Source organism: Lampris incognitus, chromosome 1 (genome assembly GCF_029633865.1).
Source record: "Lampris incognitus isolate fLamInc1 chromosome 1, fLamInc1.hap2, whole genome shotgun sequence".
Classification (NCBI taxonomy): domain Eukaryota; kingdom Metazoa; phylum Chordata; class Actinopteri; order Lampriformes; family Lampridae; genus Lampris; species Lampris incognitus.
The window spans coordinates 144,742,406-144,766,336 of NC_079211.1; the positions used below are offsets into that span (position 1 = coordinate 144,742,406).

The 23,931-nt window shown below is 45.3% G+C and overlaps 1 protein-coding gene across 1 annotated transcript in view; it reads right to left on the minus strand.

The window, feature by feature from the left end:
- Window positions 1-2,148: 2,148 nt before the first annotated feature.
- LOC130112683 (transmembrane protein 132D) overlaps window positions 2,149-23,931 on the minus strand; it is a 96,212-nt gene continuing 74,429 nt past the window's right edge. The window contains exons 4-9 of the mRNA XM_056280149.1: window positions 12,384-12,576; window positions 10,225-10,368; window positions 4,495-4,700; window positions 3,946-4,210; window positions 3,648-3,839; window positions 2,149-3,522 (exon numbers count right to left, since the gene is read on the minus strand). Of these exons, the coding sequence (XP_056136124.1) occupies window positions 2,149-3,522; window positions 3,648-3,839; window positions 3,946-4,210; window positions 4,495-4,700; window positions 10,225-10,368; window positions 12,384-12,576 (2,374 nt within the window). The remainder of the gene's footprint in view (window positions 3,523-3,647; window positions 3,840-3,945; window positions 4,211-4,494; window positions 4,701-10,224; window positions 10,369-12,383; window positions 12,577-23,931) is intronic.

Genomic DNA, 23,931 nt, shown 5'->3' on the forward strand with positions numbered 1-23,931 from the left:
CAAAGCAAGAGAGGCAAGATTGAGACGGCGTGGACATGTGTGGAGGAGAGATGCTGGGTATACTGGGAAAAGGATGCTGAATATGGAGCTGCCAGGGAAGAGGAGAAGAGGAGGTTTATGGATGTGGTGAGGGAGGACATGCAGGTGGCTGCAGAGGAAGATGCAGAGGACGGGAAGAAATGGAAACGGATGATCCGCTGTGGCGACCCCTAACGGGAGCAGCCGAAAGTAGTAGTAGTAGTAGTAGTAGTAGTAGTAGTAATAGTACAATACAGCGCCTAATGACCGAAACCAATGACCGGTTTCATATGCAAATATGGGTGTGACCATAAACGAGGGTTTCAAAGGCCATGTGTACTATTCACAGAGGCAATGTTGCAGTCACAGCATTGTAAGATGGCGACAGATGCATAACGACCGAAACCAATAATCGAAACCACTGATCGTTGGTTTCGGTCGTTATGCAACTGTATTGTACTGTATTGTTTATAAGGGTGGGGATACCTGCAGTCAGTTTAGACTGAAGATGTGTCATATACCCAAGTGATGAAACAGATCTGTTAATAAACGCTGTGTGCAGATGAACTGATCCAACCTTCTCTGACCACATTGCTGGTTTTGGTGATTTGAAATTCTGCGATATTTGCCTTCCAAACTTTTGGAAGAACTAAAAAGAAGTGTCCAGACGAAGCTGGTACGTCGTATTTCACAAGGTCCCGGATCTGTTGTCACGTCTCGCCATCCCCGCAAACTCTCTCCGGGTCCGGCGTGTCAGATCTCGTTTCAGTGTGTCCCTTTCCGCCTCAACCTTCCTTCTGCCAGTGTCTGCAGCTCCCACATTCATTTTTCATGACGTGCGACGGTTGAGTCACACACATTCAAAGGTACAAGCACAGTGGAAAAACAAATTGGTTTAAAGGGTAAAAGGTCACAAAAGGTTCATGTAATTTATTGTCACAAAGGTTTGTTACGGCTGCACAGTAGTGAATGGAAGTTTTGCACACTGGTGCTTTTTCTGGGCTTCAGAAATAAGTCCAGACAGATGCATGGTATCATCTGCTTGAGAAATGCATGGTATCGCACTAAAAAATAAATAAATATTATATATATATATATATAGAAAGAGCCTTTTAGAAATGTCAGAATCTAATAAATAAGAGATAAACTCTGAATTGCTCACATCATTCATACTTTTATACTTGATGCTTTCCATTTCAGTGCCCGTAAACTGTTAAAAAAAAAAAATAGATTGCATGATGGAGAGAAAATTAGTTGCTGATGCTTAGAATTGAGTGTGTTTGAACGGTTTTGTCAGACAGGGTTACAAATTACATCAAAACTTAATTTCTACGCCGGAGCTTGTGCACAGCTCCAGAACACCTTGATTAGAAGGCTGTTTTTAATACTTTCTGGGGCCTTTTTTTTTTTTTTTTTTTTTTTTTTTTGGGTGTACTCAATATTGTATTTCAATATGTCTCAAATTAATTTTGCTGTCCTAGTGCAAACGTCCAGATGAACCGCGTCTCGTATAAACACAACGTGAACGTGTAACCCTAAAATCTGTCATGGAAAATTGAAGACATAACAATATTCAAGGTAATATATTTTAATGAAAAATCTAATCAGATAAGATCAAAAATCAGATCAACTATAATTTACAAAGAAAGTAGACTTAGATGTTTCATAATAGAGGAACACCCGTGTGGGCTGTTACTTGATCAAATCTACATCCACTTGAGAGATCAGATCACTTTCCGTATATTAACTGGTACTCGCATACATTAATATTTTTGGATACTTGCCTATTAAGTGTGCGTGAATTGGAATACCGGCGTGTGAGTGCGACCATTTGAAGAAGTAGTACTGTAGTTTTCCACATGCAGCAGTCAGTCCGCCCCTTTTAGCGCAGTGTAAAGAAGAGAGTCCTCCTGGCCGTCCACACGAAGCGTCTCCACATATGCCCAGTCTCCAATACGATTAATATTATACACAATTAACAAGAAGGCCTTGACAGGTAATTAAATGTGGAGGTTCGCTTCAGTCAGAGATTTTGTTTCTTTTTGAAATATTCTACAACCGGTTGGACTTAACAAAGGCATAGAGGTGATCAAAGCCACATCCACATGAGAGGTCTGATGGAGTTCGGTATTATAACTGGTCCTCGGGCTCTGTGATGGGCACTTGGGGTTCCTCCTCGTGACTGTCTTTCCCAACCCAGTGAATGCCGTGGCCATTTTCCCTGTGCATGATATTTGGGGAGTGCTGCTGGCGGTCCAGAGTGGAGAAGGTGGTGAACTGGACCCTCTTTCTCTTGCTGGTGGGTGAGTGGACGGACTCGGTCTGCATGGGCTTGTTCCTGAGGGAGCCCACGCAGCTCAGGGGAGAGTCTGTGACAGAGGTCAGGCAACTAGGCCTCCTGGATAGAGAAGCGGTCTTGTCGGGCCCGATGTCGATCACTGTGGTGGCCGTGTGGTTGTCCTGCTGCAGAGGACTTCCTGGCACACTCATCACCAGCTCAGCATCTGTGCCCAGCCACACCCAGTCGTGTCTGTGTCCTGTGGGCTCCTGGCCATAAGAAGGCGGCTTCTTGTGTCTGAACTTCACTACATATGAGATACAGTTCACCAAAAAGACCAGGATTGCAAGACAGAAGACCCCTAACAGGGCATACATCCCAATCTCCAAGTCAGTCAGAGGTCTGTTTGCCAGTGTTTCCTCATCACTTATGTCTACCTCAACTGGTCCCTGCCTGGGGACCTCCGCCTGCGGGGGAAAGTTGTAGTTAACTAGGTTCCCAGGGGCCTTCAGAGTGCTACTAAAGCCATCACTGCCCATGCCATCCACGATCATGTCATCTGATCCATATGCCCTGTTGCTGTCCCTTGGGTTGCTCATCATACTGACGTTCACCACACTAGTAGGGCTGCTGGGGTTTCCTGAATCACTGGTCTTGCCCACTCCACCCAGACTTCCACTGGTAATGATAGCACGTTCTGTGGATTTGATGGTGGTCGTGACCTTTTGCATCACACTTTCCTCTCTGTCTAGGTCGGAGCTGCTGGGTGGGGGATCCTGGGAAGGCTGGCGTTGCTTCCTCTCACCCCCCACCTCTTCCCCATCATTCCCAGAGTCACTGCTGCGGTCCTTAGTGATTCCACTGCGGTTCAGTCCACCTCCTCCATCACTGCTGCCATTTCTGACGACGGTGTTGTTTGCAGTGCTGCTGGTAGCGCTATCCGGACGCCGGCTGTTGACCTGAAACTTGACTTTGAGGGTGCCGTTGCCCACAGCCACGGTGCTCTTGCGTTTGGACTTCTGGCAGGCCTCACAAATGGACATTTCAACCCTGACCAGGACCCCCTGTCCCTCACCCTCTGCTACCACGATCGCAGGGGAGCCCTGCACAGACACCACACCCTCGTCTAGAGAAGTCACGGTCACACGGTAGTTGGCAGGATCATAAATGTCTAGAGGTGTCTGGGAGCTGTCACTGAACTGCACCCAGGCACTAATCAAAGCCTCCTAAAAAGACAAATGGAAAATAGCATTCAGAGATGTGTGGTTCTGTCTTTTGCATTTACTGTCCCACTTTATATCTGAAAATGAAACACTAATGTGAAGCCATTTAGGCAGACTTAAAATGGTACCTGTTTGGGCTGCTGCAACACCTCCTGAGTTGTTGTTGTAGCCAAGAGGGCCCTATTGCTCCCAGGGCTGAGCTGCAGCGACATGGAAAGGCCTGTGACCAGCTGGACCCCCAGTTTTGTCATGGTCACTTTGTCGTCCACGACCCTGAATGTCTTCTTAGCCAATATTGTGTCAGAAAGTGGAGAAAATACCTACCCGGAAACACAACAGAACTAGAATTAGTCAGCCTGTGGCCAGGGCATCTGATAACTTTACACCAGGCCTAAATCAATGCAGACAGTGGTGCTTTCTGGCTACCTGGATGGAAGTGGTCCCAAGGTCTCGTCCAGACAGCACCCTTCCTGCCTGCAGCCTGGCCACACGGGGGTCCTCTACCTTCATGAAGTAACGCACTAGCCCTGTGACATCTACCTGCCAATCAGAGCCTAGGAAATAGGCCTGTGGATCCCGAGGGTCCGCCTGCTCTGCTGTGAAGTGTGTGAGCACCCGCACCAGAGCATGCTGAAACTGTAGCATGCAGCCCTTCCCTTTCCTGTCCTCCTCCTCGCTATTCCAGCCAGGCCTGTGCCGTGAACACAAAAGCAAACATGCAGGAGACTGAGCATGAACTCTGACCTGCTACATCCACCACAAACACTGTCTTTGCCTGACTGGATCACACTGGGTTATGGTCATACGTTATGCAATAGTGTCAAAGACCAAAACCCTTTCAGAAACACAATTTGGAATGAAAAGTATTTATTCTCTTGCATGAGAGTAGTAGATGCTTCTGGAAATGTCATCTGCCAGGGAGAATCCAAATGAGGGAGTTTCTGTAAAAACTGTGGAACTGTTTGTTTATCTTACCGCTTGGAGGTGATTATGGGCACCCTCCAGCTCTTAATCTGGCTCAGCTCAGTATCAGACATCTCAATTTGGAGAGGGAGCCGCGGGATCCACACGTTGAGCTCCAGCTGAGCGCTCAGGTAGCTGTAAGTGAAGTTCACCAGCATCCTCACCTTACCCTTCATCTCCTTGCCATTGACAAAAACATAGTCACACCTGTCCGACACCTGGATAGGAAGAGAAAAACAAGAACAACCTAAAACGGGAGCACACGGCATGATTTCCCTGGCAGTACTAAACTGTTTCTGTAATTGCACTTGCGAAACAAGCAGTTTGAAATTCAGAATGAGACAGACGTCAATAAAGGAGTTGTTAAGTCGTCTAACCAATGACACCAAGTGATGAAATATTCTCAAATAGGTCACTATATTGAACAAACAGGCCATCTTTGGAACACTAAATTGCTCTGCAGCGCATGTGTTACTGTACAAATGTCAGCTGGCGGTAATGAAGTGCTGCACTGATCGCCAGGCCGAACCTTTAGAAAGAGGCAGAATTGCAATTTTATGTTAATTAAAATATCATACAGTGCAATTTTGAATATCAATCTCTCACATCTAAGTGCATTCATTAAGCCATAATTTAAGAGGTAACCTTGGCCAGTTTCGATGACTACTGTGGAGTTCTCGTAGACTTTTTGAGGCCCTGGCAAAAGTTATCCTTTCCTTGGTCCTAACACCAGTCACTGCTTTAATAAATTGGATAATTTGTACTGCATTGAAATTCAGTCGCCAGTGCCTGAAAGTGCACAGGGGAGTCGAGAAAAATGGCTGTGACTTTAACAGAGAGCCCAAGGAGGATTGCAAGTTGCAAATGTCCTCCCACTCTCATTCCCGTGAACCCAACTGACAGCAAGTGCAAAGGGAGCTCTATCGCAGCTACACGCAATTTGTCAAAGGTCCTCGTGTCATCGCAACATTTGAGACAGTCATCCCACACTCATGACCAAACCTTAAGCTTTTGGATGACCACATCGCCATGTGTCACCACTGCCGCTAACCGCAATGCCCCGGCCTCATCTCTGTGAATAATCCTTGCCTTGGTTAACATCCAAACAGAGCAGCATCATAATGCGTACCGTTGCGGCCATGACACAAATGTGTGTTATGAAGAGAGAAGCAGCGTTGCCTATGTGGGGATGGAAAAATGCAAAAAATACTTGCAGTATACTGAGGTCATCTAAAGTTCTCTGACTTGGGTCACGTCATCTAAAGTTCTCGGACTTTGGTTACGTGTGAGCGGAATCAAACATGAATCATCTGGGACTGTGCGGTTAATGGAATCGGTTCAGAAAAGTCTTTCTCCGTGAACTCCGTGCAACTTCCATTGGGTTGTAATTGAATCACATACTGAGACGAATCACTTCAGCAGGAATGGCATGCTAATGTGCCGTCAAGCCCCGCTCTCTTAGTCAGAATCCCAGTATATTCCACAATGTTGCTGGCGACAGAAACATAAAATCTATAAATATAGTTTCTGTAGGGTATCAAAATAGGTTGTGTTAAAAAAAAATAATGCTTCTAAAAACATTCCTGGTGAGGTTTGCAAACATCTGACCGCAGTTCGCATCGTTTATGTTCGTTTGAAAAGCATCACATCCTTGCAGATTAAACTTTGTTTTGCTTTGTTTGCCACATAAGGAGGTTATTCCAGATAAATCCCTCCCCATCTATCACTAGGAGATTTGACACTCTTCAGTTACACTAGAGGAGAAGCGATATCAGAGTCAAGCTGTTTGACTAAGAAGATTACAGGGAATTTCAGTGACTGAGGCTGGTGTCTGGTCAGCAAACACGCCGAGATCTAGCCTTAGAGACAACAGAATAGGCTGCTACATTGCAGAATGACAGAAAGATGTGGAACACATGTTGGCTCTTGACATAATCCCGCTTCTCTCGTAACCCATCCTCGCTTAATTCATCGCCACTCGCCATGAAACAACTGTTCCATAATCTGAGGAGAAAGCACAGTTTATCACTTGAGACTCTGATGTTTGTGCTAAACATGTTTTTACGCATATTACATCAACTAAGAAAGGACAATACAAGCATGATGACGCCCAGCGGGGCTGTCGCTTTATCCTTTGTTTACGGGGCCATCCTAATCTCAAATACGTCCAAACCCTTTGACCTCATGGACCGGGGACCTGACTTCTCTTCATTTTCCATTTCATCAGGAAACAAAGCTGGCATTTAGCAGCCTGCTATCCTCAGGTTCAGAGGATAGCAGTGTGTGTGTGTGTGTGTGTGTGGGGGGGGGTTACAGGATGGGAATGATGTGACAGACTGCAGGGATACCGAGGCCATGTCTAGAGAGTGGTTCACCTCAGCAGCTCAACGCCGATGGGGCGGTTGATGGGTGACGTCATTACGGCCAAACTCATCATGTGAAAAAGCGAGGCGAGGCGAGGCGAGGTGACTTTGGCACAACTCTTATTTGCCTACAGCGGTTATCCCCTATCACACACACAGCCTTCCCTGCCCTTCAGTAGCCTTTTCTTCCATACAGCAACACCAAAGGTGTCTTCCCATCCCCGGAGACCAAGGGCGGACAGGACACAAACATCCCAACACTTTTTTTTTCTTTTTTGGCCCCTGTGAAAATAGCTCTCCACTTTCTTTTTTTTTCCTCTTTCTTACTTTATTGATGCTTCAAATACATTCAAACAGAGCAAACTAGAGACGCACGAGACACCACAAAAACAATAGATTGAAGATTAAAAAAAAACAACACAATAAAGACACAAAAGAGAAAAGCAAATTATAAAAAGTAAATAAAGTAACAGAAAGTAAGTAAATAAATAAAGGCGAGATCATATTTTATGTAAACAGATTCAGAGATTAACAGCTCTCCACTCGTTATGAGTGAGCGAACGTTTGCTCACGTCATAGTCGTGCGACACATTCAAGCCGTTGTTAGGGGCAACCGCGGCGCTACCCATTCACTTTCACGCAAATAAATAATGACCCTTTACTGGACTACCAAAAGCAGGTTCGACGACGTCTCGCCGCACATCCGATTGACTTCCTCAGTTTTGATGGTGGGGTGGGGGACCCCGGGGGGGGGGGACCCCCGGACCCCGGAGTGAGGACGTCAACGAGGCAGTGGCGCCCCCAGAAATGTTTCATAGGGGGGGCCACTGAAAATCTTGGGGTGGCACACCAAAACCAAAAGCCATGACTGGATTTCGGGAATTCTATGACGCTGTTGTAGTATACTGTATAGCCTAGCGGAAAACTGTCAATATGAGAGTTAAGAAAAATATACATTATTGATTTAAATGAACAGCACCTAATGCAAAATATCAGATTATGCATAATCAGAAGCATATTCTGCATATGCGACTCGTGGCTGGGGGGGCAGCGGGGGGGCAGGGATAGTATCAGGGTGGCCGTGGCCACCCCTGGCCACCCCTTGGGGGCGCCACTGCAACGAGGACACCTGAAATGCACCTTTCCTATCGACGCCCGCCTGACAGCGTCAGAGGTGACGGAAGTCAGTCAGGTGTGCGCCGAAACGTTCTCAAACCTTATGTCGTCAGTCAATAAGAGCGTGTCATAAACTACATGTGACATTGTAGTACCTGGCGTTACTTTACACAGAAACACACATTTGGGTCTACTGCCAAATTCTTTATTCATAAAAATAGATACTGTAAGTCGTCCCCCAAATTTGTTGTTTTTTTTAAATGAATTTAGATTATACTTGAAATCTTTAAAACTAATGACGATACAAAAGCTCTAAAGATGTATGAGGTATTAAAACATTTTCCCACTGAATTAGAAGACTGATATCCTTATTAATTCCCCCTTGTATGCTGGACTATGTTTTATTATTTTCAATTAGTGTATGTCATGCATTTAATTTATTATTGTTTGTACCCTTATTTTCATAACACATTACCGTATATTTGTCATGTGACATTCGACCTCTATGTACTTCCTGATATACTGTATAGAAATGTCTACATACTGTTCCCTTTGGCACTTTGGATATCTCTATGTATTTTTGCCATCGTAACCGGTTATTTTCTTGCCCGGTGCGGGATTCGATACGGGGTGTACTGCACCACAAGGCGACGTCGCTGACCGCTCGGCTAAAGGGTGAGACCCGTTAGCTTGGGGCTAACGTGGTTTATTCGTAGTTTACACCATGTTTGTTTTATAATGAACTCTGTACATGAATATGAACAATGTTCGATAAAAAATATTTTTAAAAAAAACATTTGGGTCTACCGGACTTCCGCACTGGCGCGCCTAAGGACGCCCAGTAAACCGGAAAAAGAAGAAGAAGAACGAGAAGGTAGCCATTTTGAATCGCTGCGAGGGATTTTTTTTTTTGGCGCGCAAATAGGTCGACGATAACAAGAAGCTCAAGACAGGAGCAGGAGTTGTCACAAGAAAGATACCCGTTTCTACACAAGGTAAAGTCTCAGATGTTAGCTAGCTGCTTAACTCGGCGTGCGAGTCCACGAAGAATTCGCAAAGCTCACGCAACGTCATATCTTGTCGACCTATTCATGTTGATCGGTCGTGTTACTGACGAGAAACAAACGACACGTTTTCATTCCGCAAGTATTGGAAAGTGCAAAGTGAATTTCACTGGGGTTCTCACGCAAGGACGACTCTTAAACCTCTATTATCACAAAATATCTCCCAACAAACCACGCTTTCGTGCGCCACACAAGCAACGCAAAAGTGAACTCGGTTTCCCATGATCCTTCACTGTTTTCTCTCAGCCTCGCGCACAGCGGCGTCCACGTTATTGGCATGCCGTCTGATGCGCTGGAGGTCTGTCTATATGTTGATTTTCTAATGCCCATGTTAAATTTGACAGGTGGTCAATGAGAAGAGTGCCTTTTAGAGTGCCAGCAGATAATGGGCCAATATCTGTTGCCCCCGTAAAGTCCATTTTCATTTAAGTGCTTCACGCCCTCAAGAGATTTGTTGACCCCCTTGTTCTCTCCTCTTGACTGAAACCTATAAGCATATGGAAGGTGTGTGTTTACAAGCAAACGCATGCAGACGAGTGACAAATGAAAGGAAAAGCCAGCACAAAGTTGTCTTGAGTATGGTGTTGGTCCACCACGAGCCTCCAGAACAGCTTCAGTGCTCCTTGTCATAGACCTCTGCAAGTCTCTGAACAGCTACTGGAGGGATGGAACAACCATTCTTCCAAAAGATAATCCCTCATTTGGTGTTTTGATGATGGCGGTGGAGAGCGCCAAGATCTCCCGTAGGTGTTCAGTTGGGTTGAGATCTGGTGACTGAAGGCCACAGCATATTATTTACATGATTGTCCTACTCGTCAAACAGTTCAGTGACCCCTCGTGCCCTGTGGATGGGGGCATTGTCATCCTGGAAGAAACCACTCCCATCAGGATAGTAATGTTTCATCATAGGATAAAGGTGATCGCTCAGAATAACTTTGTGTTGATTTGCAGTGACCCTCCCCTCCAAGGGGACAAGTGGACCTAAACCATGCCAGGAAAATGCTCCCACCCCCCCACAGCGTAACGGAGCACCCGGACCCCCTCGCTGTAGGGCCAAGCATTCAGGTTTTTCTTTTAATTTGTCACCCGTCTGTAAATAACTGTAAGTTGTGAAACCCCAAAAGGATGAGCAGTAGATGAGGTAACGTATTATCCCCAGTTGTATCAGTGAAGCACAGAGGACTGAGACTAAATCCTACCTTGAGGACGTCTTCATCAGTGGAGCTGCAGTCTGCATAGTCGGACACATCAGTGACCGCTCCATCCTCCTCCACCGCCACTGTCCTTACAGGCGTCAGCACCTTCTTACCGGTCAGTACGGCTGTATTTAAAATCTCTGTGTCCTGCAGGCAGGGCAGGAGAATCCACCACAGTCAGTAGGAGTACTTAGCGCTACAGTATGAAGTGAAAAACCACTGCTAATAATCACCTTTGATGTTTGCAATTTGGTTGTTTATTTGAAGCAGTTTTCCAGAAAATTGAACTCTCTAGATAAGCAGAATGATAAAATTTATTAGCAGTTAATATAAAGAAGGCTTTATTACTCACTAATATGAGGGAGGGCAAGGGAGAAAGCAACAGCACCCAATTATTTGTTTTTTTTTCTTCTTTTTATATGGTTGGATGCAAGTAGAAAAGGAGGAGAGGAGGATGAGAAATATATCTCTTGAAGAAGCGATATGGGGAAGGAGATCTAAGCCCAAGTGAAGCAATAACCAGGTTAGTGCACGGAATGGAGGACTCTAATTTTGTGTCATTCATAAAAATATGCTATCTCATTTTTTTAGATAATTAAAGCCATCGTCCTTGAAAAATACTTAACAGTTAAGACTTCAAATATGCAATCATAGCAAATGAGTTCGGTATCCTCTTTTGGCTGCCCTCGCTCTCTCGCTCTCTCTCTCTCTCTCTCTCTCTCTCTCTCTCTCTCTCTCTCTCTCTCTCTCTCTCTCTCTCTCTCTCTCTCTCTCTCTCTCTCTCTCTCTCTCTCTCTCTCTCTCTCTCTCTCTCTCTCTCTCTCTCTCTCTCTCTCTCTCTCTCTCTCGGTATATGTGTGCAGGATATTCGTGCCTGTGTGTGTGTGTGTGTGTATGTGTGCGTGCGTGCGTGGAGAGCAGCATAGGCATCTGTGAGTGATCAGTCAAATTAAAAGAGACATTTGGCTTGAGGTCGCGGTGACTCAAAGGTATGAAAATGAACCATATGGTTAGCCCTCGTCTGTAAACACATGTCTTTCTGGTGAAACTCGGTTAACCAAACAACAACATTGTTTCGAAATGGCATTAAACAAGGCTTACAGTGTCGTAAAGATTATAAGACGGAAGGCACATTCGGCTATTAAAGTTGAAGCCTCCCGATAATAAACCTTTGACCATTATAGGGGAATATTATACAGCAGCTACAGCAGCAGGTCAGATAGCAAGGCTAGTAGTGATCAGTCACAGCTAATGTCCCCTCTGGCCCACCATCAAATCTCCTCATGTTTGGCCTTCAGCCTGAGGTCAGCTTCTAATCCACAAGTGAGATGAACCATGTCAAATTTCCATCACAAATCAGGGTAGCATGCCCTTGTGATTTAGAGCATTCCAGCTACATTGCATTGCCAACGCAGCAGACGGCATTGTGACATATCAGTAGCCTATGGAGTACAACCTGTAGATAACAAAACGTTAATTTAAATGGATCATTCACACGTGATCAAACAAATGTTTTCAAATTGTGCGCAGAGAGAGGATCCTCGCTTAGTCCACAATAAAGAAAAATTAACCGTGTAAAAATCACTTGGATCATTTGGGGATGTAATATGTGAAAGGGTCAATGTTTCATGCTCCCAGACAATGTTGTACTAAGAGGTCACTGACCCAGATACCAAACAGTGCAGAAACCAGATTGGATATTGTAATGCAAAACGCTATAATAGCTTGTGTAATGTTGTACATTTAGCAGTGTTATATTATGAAGCAATTAGAGGTTGCATGATAAGTATGGATAGCTTCAAATAGAAACACATAAAGCATCTGTCGGGAGGAGAGGATGACCACGTAATGCGCGGCGGAACAGAGCGGAACAAAACACAACAGAGACGTCAGCTAGCTGACAGTCAGCAGCACAAGGTCATTCTCCCTCCCAAAAATAGAACCCATTTACTAAACTATCCAAAGGCACATCCATCTGTGCATGCATCCCAGACAGGAATGGATCACAACAAAGTGCATTTTATGATATTTTCATATACAAAGACTCAAAGGATGCGATTCAAGTGTTGGCGTTATTGGAAACAGTGCTGTCAGTAACGTCAACACTGATTTCACTGATAATTATTTATGAAACCTCTATGAAACCCTGTTGTGTTTCTCACCATTACGAGAGGGGCAAGTCCGACGAAATCCCTCTGTGTGGTGTAGATCCTCATGGCTCCCTCCGTCTTGGTAACGTCCTGAGAACCAGGTGGTAGCTCTAGTTTCCACACAATCACCTGGCTGTCAAGTGGACTGCTTAGCTCCTCCACCTCAAAGTCCATCTGAAGCACCTCCACGAGGCTGCTGTCAAGCCTTAATGGGTGACAAGAGTAGATCAATATTGGGACGCTTGGTAGACAGTATACCCAGAAATGCATAAATATATCGAAATATAGGTCCCATAGCTTTCAGGAAGGTTTGTGAAGAATAATCAATCGTAAAAGGAAAAGGAGCACTATGTGTATTGGCTATCCTTGTGGTTAAACCAGGCAGAAAACCATGACATAATCTCACTGCAGAGGTCAACGGTGGCATCGGCGGGTGCACAGGATGGTGCAGCATTTTTAATTTAATTCAACTTGTGTTTTTGTTATATCAGAGAGGACTTTTTTATTCTATTTTTTTATTTATTCTTACAAAGCTGTAATAATGATATAGAGCATGATAATTTCCTCTCTACTAATTCACTTTCATTGCATTAAATTCACGAGGAGATAATCATTTTGTAGACGAGCACAAAAAGCAGGACTGACGATAACAAACCAGCAGCAGCATTTGACCACGTGTGAAACAGGTGATTAATAAGAACCTAGTACACCCCATGACACATGTACAGGAAGTGCCATCGCAGGGCAACACTTTATTGAGCCTCGGCTAGTCAAAATTATTTATTCCATGTAGACTCAAATTAATCACCAAGAGCTACAAACTGCTACTTGGGTGCTGAGACATATTGACAACTTAGTGTTTCATACACCGACACACACATTATGCACACAGTATATACATAGTCACACAAACAGTGCAAGATGTATTGTAAGTGGCAGACTATACATATCATACTGCAGTTACATCCAACAATCCCCTCAATGTCTGATGAAATATTGCGAATCAGACTTTCTGTGCTGGTCTCCGGCTCCACGATGAGAAAAGTGCTTCTGGTGAGACAGGCTACGTGATAAACATAGGGAGAGCCCAGGGCCATTGGAAATGACATGCTTGTTGGGTTATAAAGATGGAGATTAGATAGACAACTTTAAGGGATCAATGGTACGAAATGTCATCGCTATCACAGATTTCCAATTGAGAGGATTCACTCCGGTGAAATGGTGTATATCCGACCCTGCGGCTGGAAGATGGAAGAGATTTTTCTCTTTGTGAAGAAGCAAGGTCTCAGTGGCTAGGACTCGGTCGCCCTTTGTAACGTTGCCTCTGTGGGCATTTTTCCTATTGCTGGGTTAAATCAAAGAGCACAGAGCGTTATTGGACTGTTTGGCCCTGCTGCTATGCTATGTTCGCTGGAGATGCACAGGATGAAAATACTCAAGGTAGACAGACTATTTCAGTGTTTTGTGTGCAGGATGTCTTAAAAGTGCAATCCGTCTATTCCGTTGCCTACCAACACGGGGATCGCCGGTTTGAATCCCCATGTTACCTCCAGCATGGTCGGGCGTCCCTATACAGACACAATTTGCCGTGTCTTCTGGTGGGAAGCCGGATGTGGGTATGTGTCCTGGTCGCTGCACTAGCGCCTCCTCTGTTCGGTCGGGGGCACCTGTTCGGGGGGGGGGGGAATAGCGTGATCCTCCCACGTGCCACATCCCCCTGGCGAAACTCCTCACTGTCAGGTGAAAAGAAGCGGCTGGCGACTCCGCATGTATGGGAGGAGGTTTGTGACAGTCTGCAGCCCTCCCCGGATCGGCAGAGGGGGTGGAGCAGCGACCGGGACGGCTCAGAAGAGTGGGGTAGTCAGACAGGTACAACTGCTGAGAAAAAAAGGGGGGGGGATCCAGCAACAACAACAAAAAAAGTGCAATCCGTAATTGCATGCATTGTGGAGTATTGCGACAGCGAGGAAAAACATGACATATCACGCCATCGGGGGGGAAATGTGCTACATCCCCCCCGTGGCCTTCTGGTTTTGGTGGAATATTTCTATCTTGAGCTACAGTGAGGATATACAGGGGGGGAAAAATTGCACAAAACACACAAATGGAGGTAATGAATCCACTGCACCTTCACCTTCATGCTACTTATCTGATTCAGGGCCGTATCCATCAGTCACGTTGTTTGGAAATAGGCTGTTGTCGGTAAACAGGTACTTAGGCCTCCCTTTTCTGTATCAAAACACTGCCGGTTATATAAGCAGCAAAACATTACGTTTGGCTATTCTTCCAACTCAACAACAAATTTCAGTTCCTGTTCCTTCCCAACTTTTTTTCAGTCAGTGACCATTTACATGTAGACGTAAGGGGAAGGCCGAGATGTATATGAACTGAATAATATCAGTACGCTGCTCAGAGAGACTAAGACTAAAGGACGACGGTCCTCTGGTCAAGTATCAAAACAATATTTGCTCGATTCACATAAGCGTACTTATGTGGCCTTAAGTATGCATTAACACAGATATTTCCGTTAATCTGGACCTGTAAAACAGGGGGGGGACGCTGTGCTACCAAAGCCCTCTCATTCTTGTGAGAGAAGCAGAGGAATCATCTTTAATAACCTGCCTATGGCCAGCCCGCTTCCTATAAATGGCTGTGCTACTGAAGATCCGGCCCAAAATACTGTGCTGGAGGATTATTGCACAGACACAGCAAATATTTTCAAGTATTAAGTTTGCCTACGGGATGCTGAAATGGTGTGACAGTAGACAGCCTGTGCTTGGGTTCTGTCTAAGATCGACGACGTTTTAGGGCAGATCAGCCTCACCGAATGAAAAATATGTTGGCAAAATAAGTAGTTGTGATAAACAGTGCCCTAATCCCCGCCATATGCGGACAACAAATTAATAAGGTCAAAACCAATGACGTCGACAGATAAAGCCAGTGCTGTGTCTCAAATTGAGATAAGTTTCTTTGTATTTGTATTAATTCTGGCGGCATGGTGACGCAGTGGTTAGCGCGGTCGCCTCGCAGCAAGAAGGTTCTGGGTTCGAGCCCTGGGGCAGTCCAACCTTGGGAGTCGTCCCAGGTCGTCCTCTGTGTGGAGTTGGCATGTTCTCCCCGTATCTGCGTGGGTTTCGTCCAGGTTCTCCGATTTCCTCCCACAGTCCGAAGACATGTAGGTGAGGTGAATCGGCCGTACTAAATTGCCCCTAGATATGAATGTGTGTTTGTGTGTGTGTGTGTGTGTGTGTGTGTGTGTGTGTGTGTGTGTGTGTGTGTGTGTGTGTGTGTGTGTGTCGGCCCTGTGTGATGGCCTGGCGGCCTGTCCAGGGGGTGTCTCCCTGCCTGCCGCCCAATGACTGCTGGGATAGGCTCCAGCATCCCCGCGACCCTGAGAGCAGGATAAGCGGTTCGGATAATGGCTGGATGGATGTATCAATTCTTAAGTGCCATTGTTAGTCGTACTTTGGATTTTTCCCTCCTTTTCTCCCCAATTGTCAATTGTACTTAGTACCGGGCATGCATAATAATAAACGTATTTATGTTGCACTTTTATAAATAATGCTACAAAGTGCTTCACAGAACAGAATAAAATTGTTACATTAAAAAAAATAATATTACAAGAGAATTAAAAAAAGCACTAAGAAATATAACCATGAAATAAGAGCAGAAGGGAAGAAAGCAATTTGTTTTTGCCCCCCCCTTTTTTTTTTCCTTCTCCCCAATTGCATCCAGCCAATTACCCCACTCTTCCGAGCCGTTCCGGTCGCTGCTCCACCCCCTCTGCCGAGCCAGGGATTGCTGCAGACTACCACATGCCTCCTCCGATACATGTGGGGTCGCCAGCCGCTTCTTTTCACCTGACAGTGAGTAGTTTCGCCAGGAGGGTGCCCCAGCCGACCAGAGGAGGCGCTAGTGCAGCGACCAGGACGCATACCCACATCCGGCTTCCTACCCGCAGACACGGCCAATTGTGTCTGTAGGGATGCCCAACCAAGCAGGTAACACGGGGATTCGAACCGGTGATCCCCATGATGGCAGGCAACAGAATAGACTGCCACGCTACCCAGACACCCCGTACTTTGATGTTTTAACTAAATAAAAGTACGGCTTTCGATTTCATCATGCGCAAGAACAAAGTATGCCCCTTTTTTAACATTTCCATGAAGTTAGCATGTTTTAGCCAGCGCAGGCGCGCAACAACTGACTCAGAATTTATTTATTCCAATCAGCATCCATGCAAGAGTTGGGAGCCTAAAAAGGACGATGGGCCTCATGCGGCAGCTGTTCATATGACCAGATATAAAGTGTGTACAAACTAAGTGAGATCTTGCTGCAGTCACCAATTTTCTGTTATTTTGGACTCGTTTTTTGCTATGATTAAAATTTAAGAGTGGTGTAGACCTGCCGTATGTGACGAAACACAACAGTCCTGTCGATCAACCATGTATTTTGAAGAAGGGGAAGTCTATAAATCATCAAGTCTACCTAACAGAATCGGAGAACATGAATAGATATATAAAGGTATAAATGAATGTAAATATAATAGACGTAGTGCATATAAATACTATTTTGATTATTTCATCATAGACTATTTTTGAATAGATATATTTGAAGTGAGGCAGAAATGCTGTTGGCAGCTCAGATAAACTGGAACCGATGAGACCCTGCGCTGGATATTAATTCTTTTCCTTTTTGTCAGTTGTTAGAAAATCTATTGCATATTGAGGGAGGGGTAGATGGGATAGGTGTGAAGACAATCTGTCTAATGCAGACGAAACGCAAGCCCACTGAGCTCTTACATAACTGGAATTGGTGAAATTTTAATGTTCCAGTATGAAAACTAAACTTCATGAAAAGGTTTTCATACCGAAATGTTTCTCCAGTATGAAAACCTTCATTACGAGGTTTTCATACCTTTATGTCAGTTCATTTTGTCTTTTCTCTTAGGCAGTTGTTGAAAGAAAGTATTTTGAAGAAATTTAAAAGAATGTTTATATATATATATATTTTTTTTTTTAAATATATATTTATATATATATATGCTTCCTGTGGCGACCCCTAACGGGAGGAGCTGAAAGTAGTATTAGTAGTAGTAGATGCTTCCCGAAGACGGGGGTAGTGTAATGGTCACGAATGACACCTCGCTAGCCCAGCGGTGGCTAACCATGTGCCATAGAGAGCCATGTGTATGCAGGTTTTCATTCCAAGCCGCCTCCACTCCAGGTGATTTCACCGATATCTTCTTCCTCTTTGGCTGAAGGGTTGCTAATCAGTGAAATCCCCTGGCGTGCAGTCCAGCTGGAATGGAAACCTGCATACACATGGCTCTCTGTGGCACATGTTTAGCCACCCCTGCGCTAGCTGGTTGGCTAACGGGTCGGACCCTTTAGTTGACTGATTAGGCAGTCGCCCGTGGTGCGGGCGACCCGGGTTCGCGTCCCGGCTGCCCCCCGAATTCGCTACATTGGTGTCACAATTGGGATGGTAAGACCGTGAGGCCATCGGAAGCAAGGCGGAGCTGGAGGTGGCAGAGTTCAAGACGCTAAGATTTTCATTGGGTGTGAGGAAGAAGGACAGGATTAGGAACGAGTATATTAGAGGGACAGCTCAGATTGGATGGCTTGGAGGAAAGCAAGGGAGGCAAGATTGGGTTGGTTTGGACATGTGTGGAGGAGAGTTACTGGGTGTATTGGGAGAAGGATGCTGAATATGGAGCTGCCAGGGAAGAGGAAAAGAGGAAGGCCAAAGAGGAGGTTTATGGATGTGGTGAGGGAGGACATGCAGGTGGCTGGTGTGACAGAGGGAGATGCAGAGGACAGGAAGAGATGGAAACGGATGATCCACCGTGGCGACCCCTAATGGGAGCAGCCAGAAGTAGTAGTAGTAGTTGTTGTTGTTGTTATATATATACATACACACACATATATATATACAGTGTGCAAACTATACCATGGTTTTCGGGGGAGTTCACTTTTTTACCGGTGGCGGGGGGTGCTTGCGCATGCCTCAGAGAAAGGGCTGACTGTGACTCTTGTTGGAAAGAAACATTTATAGCTGATAGCTGCAAGCACGTAGGCCTACGTGCCTTATGTCAGCACATCTGATAGTATATAGGAAATGTGAAGGTACGTCACCCGTGTTGTATGTTGCAACGAGGGTACCGTCTTTTTAGGAATGCGCTCTCTTAGGCATGTAAAAAAATGTAAACAAGAGCCTTAACAAAGCAATCTATGAGCGATCTCCTCATTTAAAACACTCAAATGTATTTTGACTCATGTAATACGGGCTGGCTTTATTGTCTTGTAGTTCCATATCATCTGGATAAGGTGAACCATGAATTCAATAACAGCAACATAATATAACATAATCAGTTCATGACCACATCAAACCTCCATATGGGTATCAAAACCAAACATCACATTGTGCTACAATACGGCCAACTAAAGCAGGGCACAGTATACTCTGCATAGTTCCATCCATCCATTATCTGAACCGCTTATCCTGCTTTCAGGGTTGCGGGGATGCTGGAGCCTATCCCAGCAGTCATTGGGTGGCAGGCAGGGAGACACCCTGGACAGGCCACCAGGCCATCACACAGGGCCAACGTACACACACACACACACACACACACATTCATACCTTGGGACAATTTAGTACAGCCGATTCACCTGACCAACATGTCTTTGGACTGTGGGCAAAACCGGAGCCCCCGGAGGAAACCCATGTAGACACGGGGAGAACACGCAAACTCCACACAGAGGACGACCCTGGATGACCCCCAAGGTTGGATGACTCCCAAGGTTGGACTACCCCGGGGCTCGAACCCAGGATCTTCTTTCTGTGAGGCGACCGCGCTAACCACTGCCCCACCATGCCACCACTCTGCATAGTTTCTCAGCACAAATAAGACACAAATAGGTCAAATAGCAAAACAGCTTATAAACACAGAAATGTATGAGCATTAAATCAAAAACAGAGAATGCCAGCCTGCCAACAAGAGCCGATTAGTTAAAGTTAAAGTTAGTTAAAGTTACCCATCACTGCCCACTGGGGACCGGGGTTAACACCACGGTCTCGTCAGATCCGACTATGGCCAGACTCGATGAAGCAGCAATAATTGGCAATGCTGTCTTCGGGAGGGGGCGGAGTCGGCTTGTGTTCGTCACATGAATGCGCCTCTTGTGTTTCGGAAAAAACAGTGGTTCGGCCTGGATTCACCTCGTCTGGAAAGTGGCGAGGCGTCTCCTTTGAGACTGCCGGCCGGAGAGATGCAGTTGGCGAACGCATGCAGTACGAGGGTGGGTGTTTGAACTAAAATAGGGATCGATTGGCCACTAAATTGAGAGAAAAAAGGGAAAAATCAGGAATTAAAAAGAAAAGTAAAAGTTACCCATCACATACAGATGAGCACAATAATTTCCCGGTACAATTAAGACATCAAATCCAAGGGTCACATTTCAATAAAACAACCTGTAACAACGCACATGCATGAGCATTGTAAATACCAACAGAAATAGGCCAGGCTGCCTACAAGGGATCCAGTCCTCATCAACACCCATCACATACAATACATGCTTTCAGTGAATAGTACAGTTAATTGAGAATAGCCCTTAAAACAGAAGCGACCACAGAGGCCTGGGGATCAGCTGCCTTTACTGTTCGTCCAGAAGCCCATGATGTGGACTGGTGATGACCTGATTCACTCCAGGATGTGATAAAGGGTGTTGGGTCGAATCTCTCCAAAGGGGGTTCATTAAGATCCACAAAAAGGAGCGATGAGAGGCTGTTTTCACGCAACCTATTGCGGGTCTTGCTATCAGTATTTTTAACTACAGAAAACCCCCCTCTCACCCTCAGATGAGGTGGGAAGGTTTGTCCTGCTTGCTGTACAAAGCTTTTCCAGTGTTTTGCTTGGCGCTTTATCTTGTAACTTCCAGTCACGGAACTCCTCAACTGCCTCTCTGGCTGGTTCACCAAGTGTTTTAGCAAGTGCCCGTACCTCGTTTTCTCCATACAGGATCAATGCATTGTGGTCCTGTGGTTAAAAGTGCTTATCCAGAGGTTTCAGCTTCTGGACAAGGTCTGATTCTGGCATTCGCTTTGTGAGACTGTCAATCACAGATTGATAAAACGGACTCTGGTTAATCTTGCCCCTGCCCTCAAGGAGTTTAACATCTTTAAACAGGCCCAGGGATGTGAGTTGTTCGGCCTTCAGTGTGGATTTACCTCCACTCGCTTTCATGGCTGTCAGTATATCAATAGTATGCTGAATGTGGTGACTGGCGTCCACTATAGACATGTCTCTTTGCTGAAGTTTCAATGAGAGGCACTGCCGCTCATGGAGTATGTCTTTCATGCAAGCCAGATCCAGTAAAAACCCAGAGTTTGTGAGGTGTTTGTGTAGTCACAGGAATTACTTCCTCTCGGTGTCACTGCAAGATGCCTCCTTGCTTGCTGTTTTGAAATGGCACGCTAAAGCAGGGTAGTTATTCCAGACTGCTTTTACAGTATTAAAACTACTCACCACCCACCTGATTTTGAATATCTGTCCGATTCTCAAAATTTGCCTATTTACATCTGCAGCAGCTTCCTCGAGAAATCTCGCGTTCTTTGCAGACTGGTGGTACAGAAAGTACAGCTTGGAGATAGAAAAACTCGAAGTGGTTGCATCCAGCAACCTCTCTGAGAGAGTCAAGGATTGTCAATTCAAGGCAGTGGGCCAGGCAATGTATGGACTGAATTTTTGGGAAATCACATTTAAGCCTTGCAATCACTCCAGTGGTTTTGCAGGTGAGAACTGAAGCCCCATCTGTGGCGATGCTGATGAGGTGTTTCCCCAAAAACTCATCATCTAATCCCATGTGGTGAAAACTCTGTCTCAAGCTGTTGTAAATTGATTCTGCATCTGTGCCCCGTGTCAGTTCTGTAATGTCTAAAAATACATTATGCACATCTCCTTACCCGCTCACATCACATCTCACTTGTATAATGAGATAAGCACGTCCGTGTACTGTGCTTTCATAAATGGGGATGCTGAGCTTTTAATTGATCTCTTTAATATTTGAAACAAACTTCGTCCGCATTTGCTGTGCAATATGGCCTCCAATTTCAGCACACGAGTGATCTGACTTGTGTACAGTGCCTACTTTTGCGCCATTGAGCTCCTGAAGCTTCATCAAAGGCGGGGGCTTTTATATAGGCAGATCTGAATGAGGTTGCTTTTTCTTCCATTAACTTGGAATTGATCTCGAGTACCTTGTTTGGCAGAATCTCCTTTCGCTTGGTTGCTGCGACTTCCGTGGCCCTTTTGCGTGCTATGCTATCACGATGTTTGCATATTTTAAAAAATGTTTTTTTTTTGCACAACTGGTTCTGTGCACGGCTGCTTAAATCCCCGTTTATCCACTCTCCTGATAAGTGCGTGCCAATTACCTTTTCAGAAAGCCGAAGGTTTTTTGCGTCTCTGCATACTGTGCATCCCAAGCTTCCACCCTTAACTAATAGCCATGTGTTATGAGTCTCCATTCTCTCCACTGCTGGCGGTTAGGCGGGAGAGAGGGGCAGGTGGGCTTAGCATCATCATCGGCCTCTTCCTCTTTCGAGATGTCCCCCCCCCCCCCACACACACACACACATCTCCAGTTTCTTCTGTTGGCTTGTTCCACGTTGTCACACCGGGTGTTGGCGGGTGTGTGCTGACAGCATTCCCAGCAGATGTAGCATCAGCATCGGTTGTACAAGACACCGCTTGCTCTGGTTGCTCTTCAATTGGCTTAGATTTTTTTAGTAAATCCAAAATTTGCAACTAAGCTCCCTTGTTATCTTTTTGACATAGCTATCTGTATGCTGACTACAAAATAGAAATGAATAATGGTGATTCGGCACGCAAACTGAGTGGGACCAAGAGAATTGTTTTTTTTTTCCAGCAAGTTTGTTTTATTTTTATTTGGGTTTTTTTTTCTGATTGCGCCGCCACACTTCGATGGTGATGGCAAGAATTGCATGCATGCCAGTATCTTTATTAAAAGTGAATTAGTGATCCTCATGTATGAAACATGCATATAATAGCCTAATTTTATGGTGAAGACACAGAAAAATAGAAATATTGTCAATATTTTAGAGACACCCCCCCCCCCAAAAAAAATTCACAAATCATGTCTGTGAATGTTCTCGTTCATCCAGGTAATGGTTATCCAGAAGGAGTTGAATCAAGTGCAACTGGACTTGGTATATATCCGTGAAGACGTTTCGCCTCTCATCCAAGAGGCTTCCTCAGTTCGTGCCTTTCTGACTAGACCAAGCTAGTCTGACTGGCTGGTGATGATTGATTCACAAATCATGTTTTCAGAGGAGCTCATCTTATTAAGGGGAGCCAAGCTCCCCCTGGCTCCCTTGTAGTTTGCACTATATATATATATGTAAATAAAAGAACATTTTGTAGGATTTTGTCATCTTACCTGATGGACTCGGAGATGGGCCACCCTTGTTACTTGACACTTGAATGAACTGAATGAACTCTGCTCTGCTCAGTTCCCCTCACCAATACTCAACACAAGTGAGGTTTAAAGGACAATTAAGGTGACCTGCTGGTCATGGAGCAGGTATTAATCGCATTTCAATAGATAATGCTATTATTACCTCGAGCTAAGTATGCGTTGGAGGCACGGGTGCCTTAGTGCATGGGCTTACCAGGGCTTAAGCCCCAGGCCCCGCGAGGACCAGGGGCCTTACGAGTCATATGGCATTACGAGACATGTAGCTTAAAAAAAAGTATCAATTTTGGGAGTTTGTGTGCAATGAGGTGAAGACATTGGCAGTTGGAATTGCTCAAGCTCTTGAGGTGAAGAAAATTGCAGACCGTGTTCCCTAATACGGACATAGCTCTACACCTTTTCCTTACCATTCCATTCACCAACACAAGCGCAGCGCGATCTTCCTCTACACTTTGTTAAAAGTAGACTGTGGTCAACTGTGCACCAAGAAAGACTGAGCCACCTCACCCTAATGTCAATCGAGTATGACATTTCTTCAGGGTGTGAATGTTAAAGACTCAAAGACCAGAAGAAAGCACTTCTGAAGGTAAGACATCGCAAATTTTGGTCACTTACTCTCACTCATGGATGACCTGAGAGGGACGTTTAGTAGGACACGCTCGCAACTACTCACACAGCATAGGTGTGCCGTGGGTCTGGACGGTTTTGTGCTCGTTATACCGGTTCTTTGCTTGTGATATTTATGGGTTTTTAATTGAAAAGACTGATGTCATGTTGGTGCTGTGCACACAGGCCTACTTGGCTGATAACCTAGCTTTGTCTTATTGTTGACATATTGTCTTATATTGATGAGTTTCATGTTCTCCCCAATTGTATCTGGCCAATTACCTCACTCTTCCAAGCCATCCCAGTCGCTATTCCACCCCCTCTGCTGATCTGGGGAGGGCTGCAGACTACCACGTCTCCTCCGATACGTGTGGAGTTGCCAGCCGCTTCTTTTCACCTGACAGTGGGGAGTTTTGCCAGGGGGGCGTAGCATGTGGGCTGATCATGCTATTCCCCCC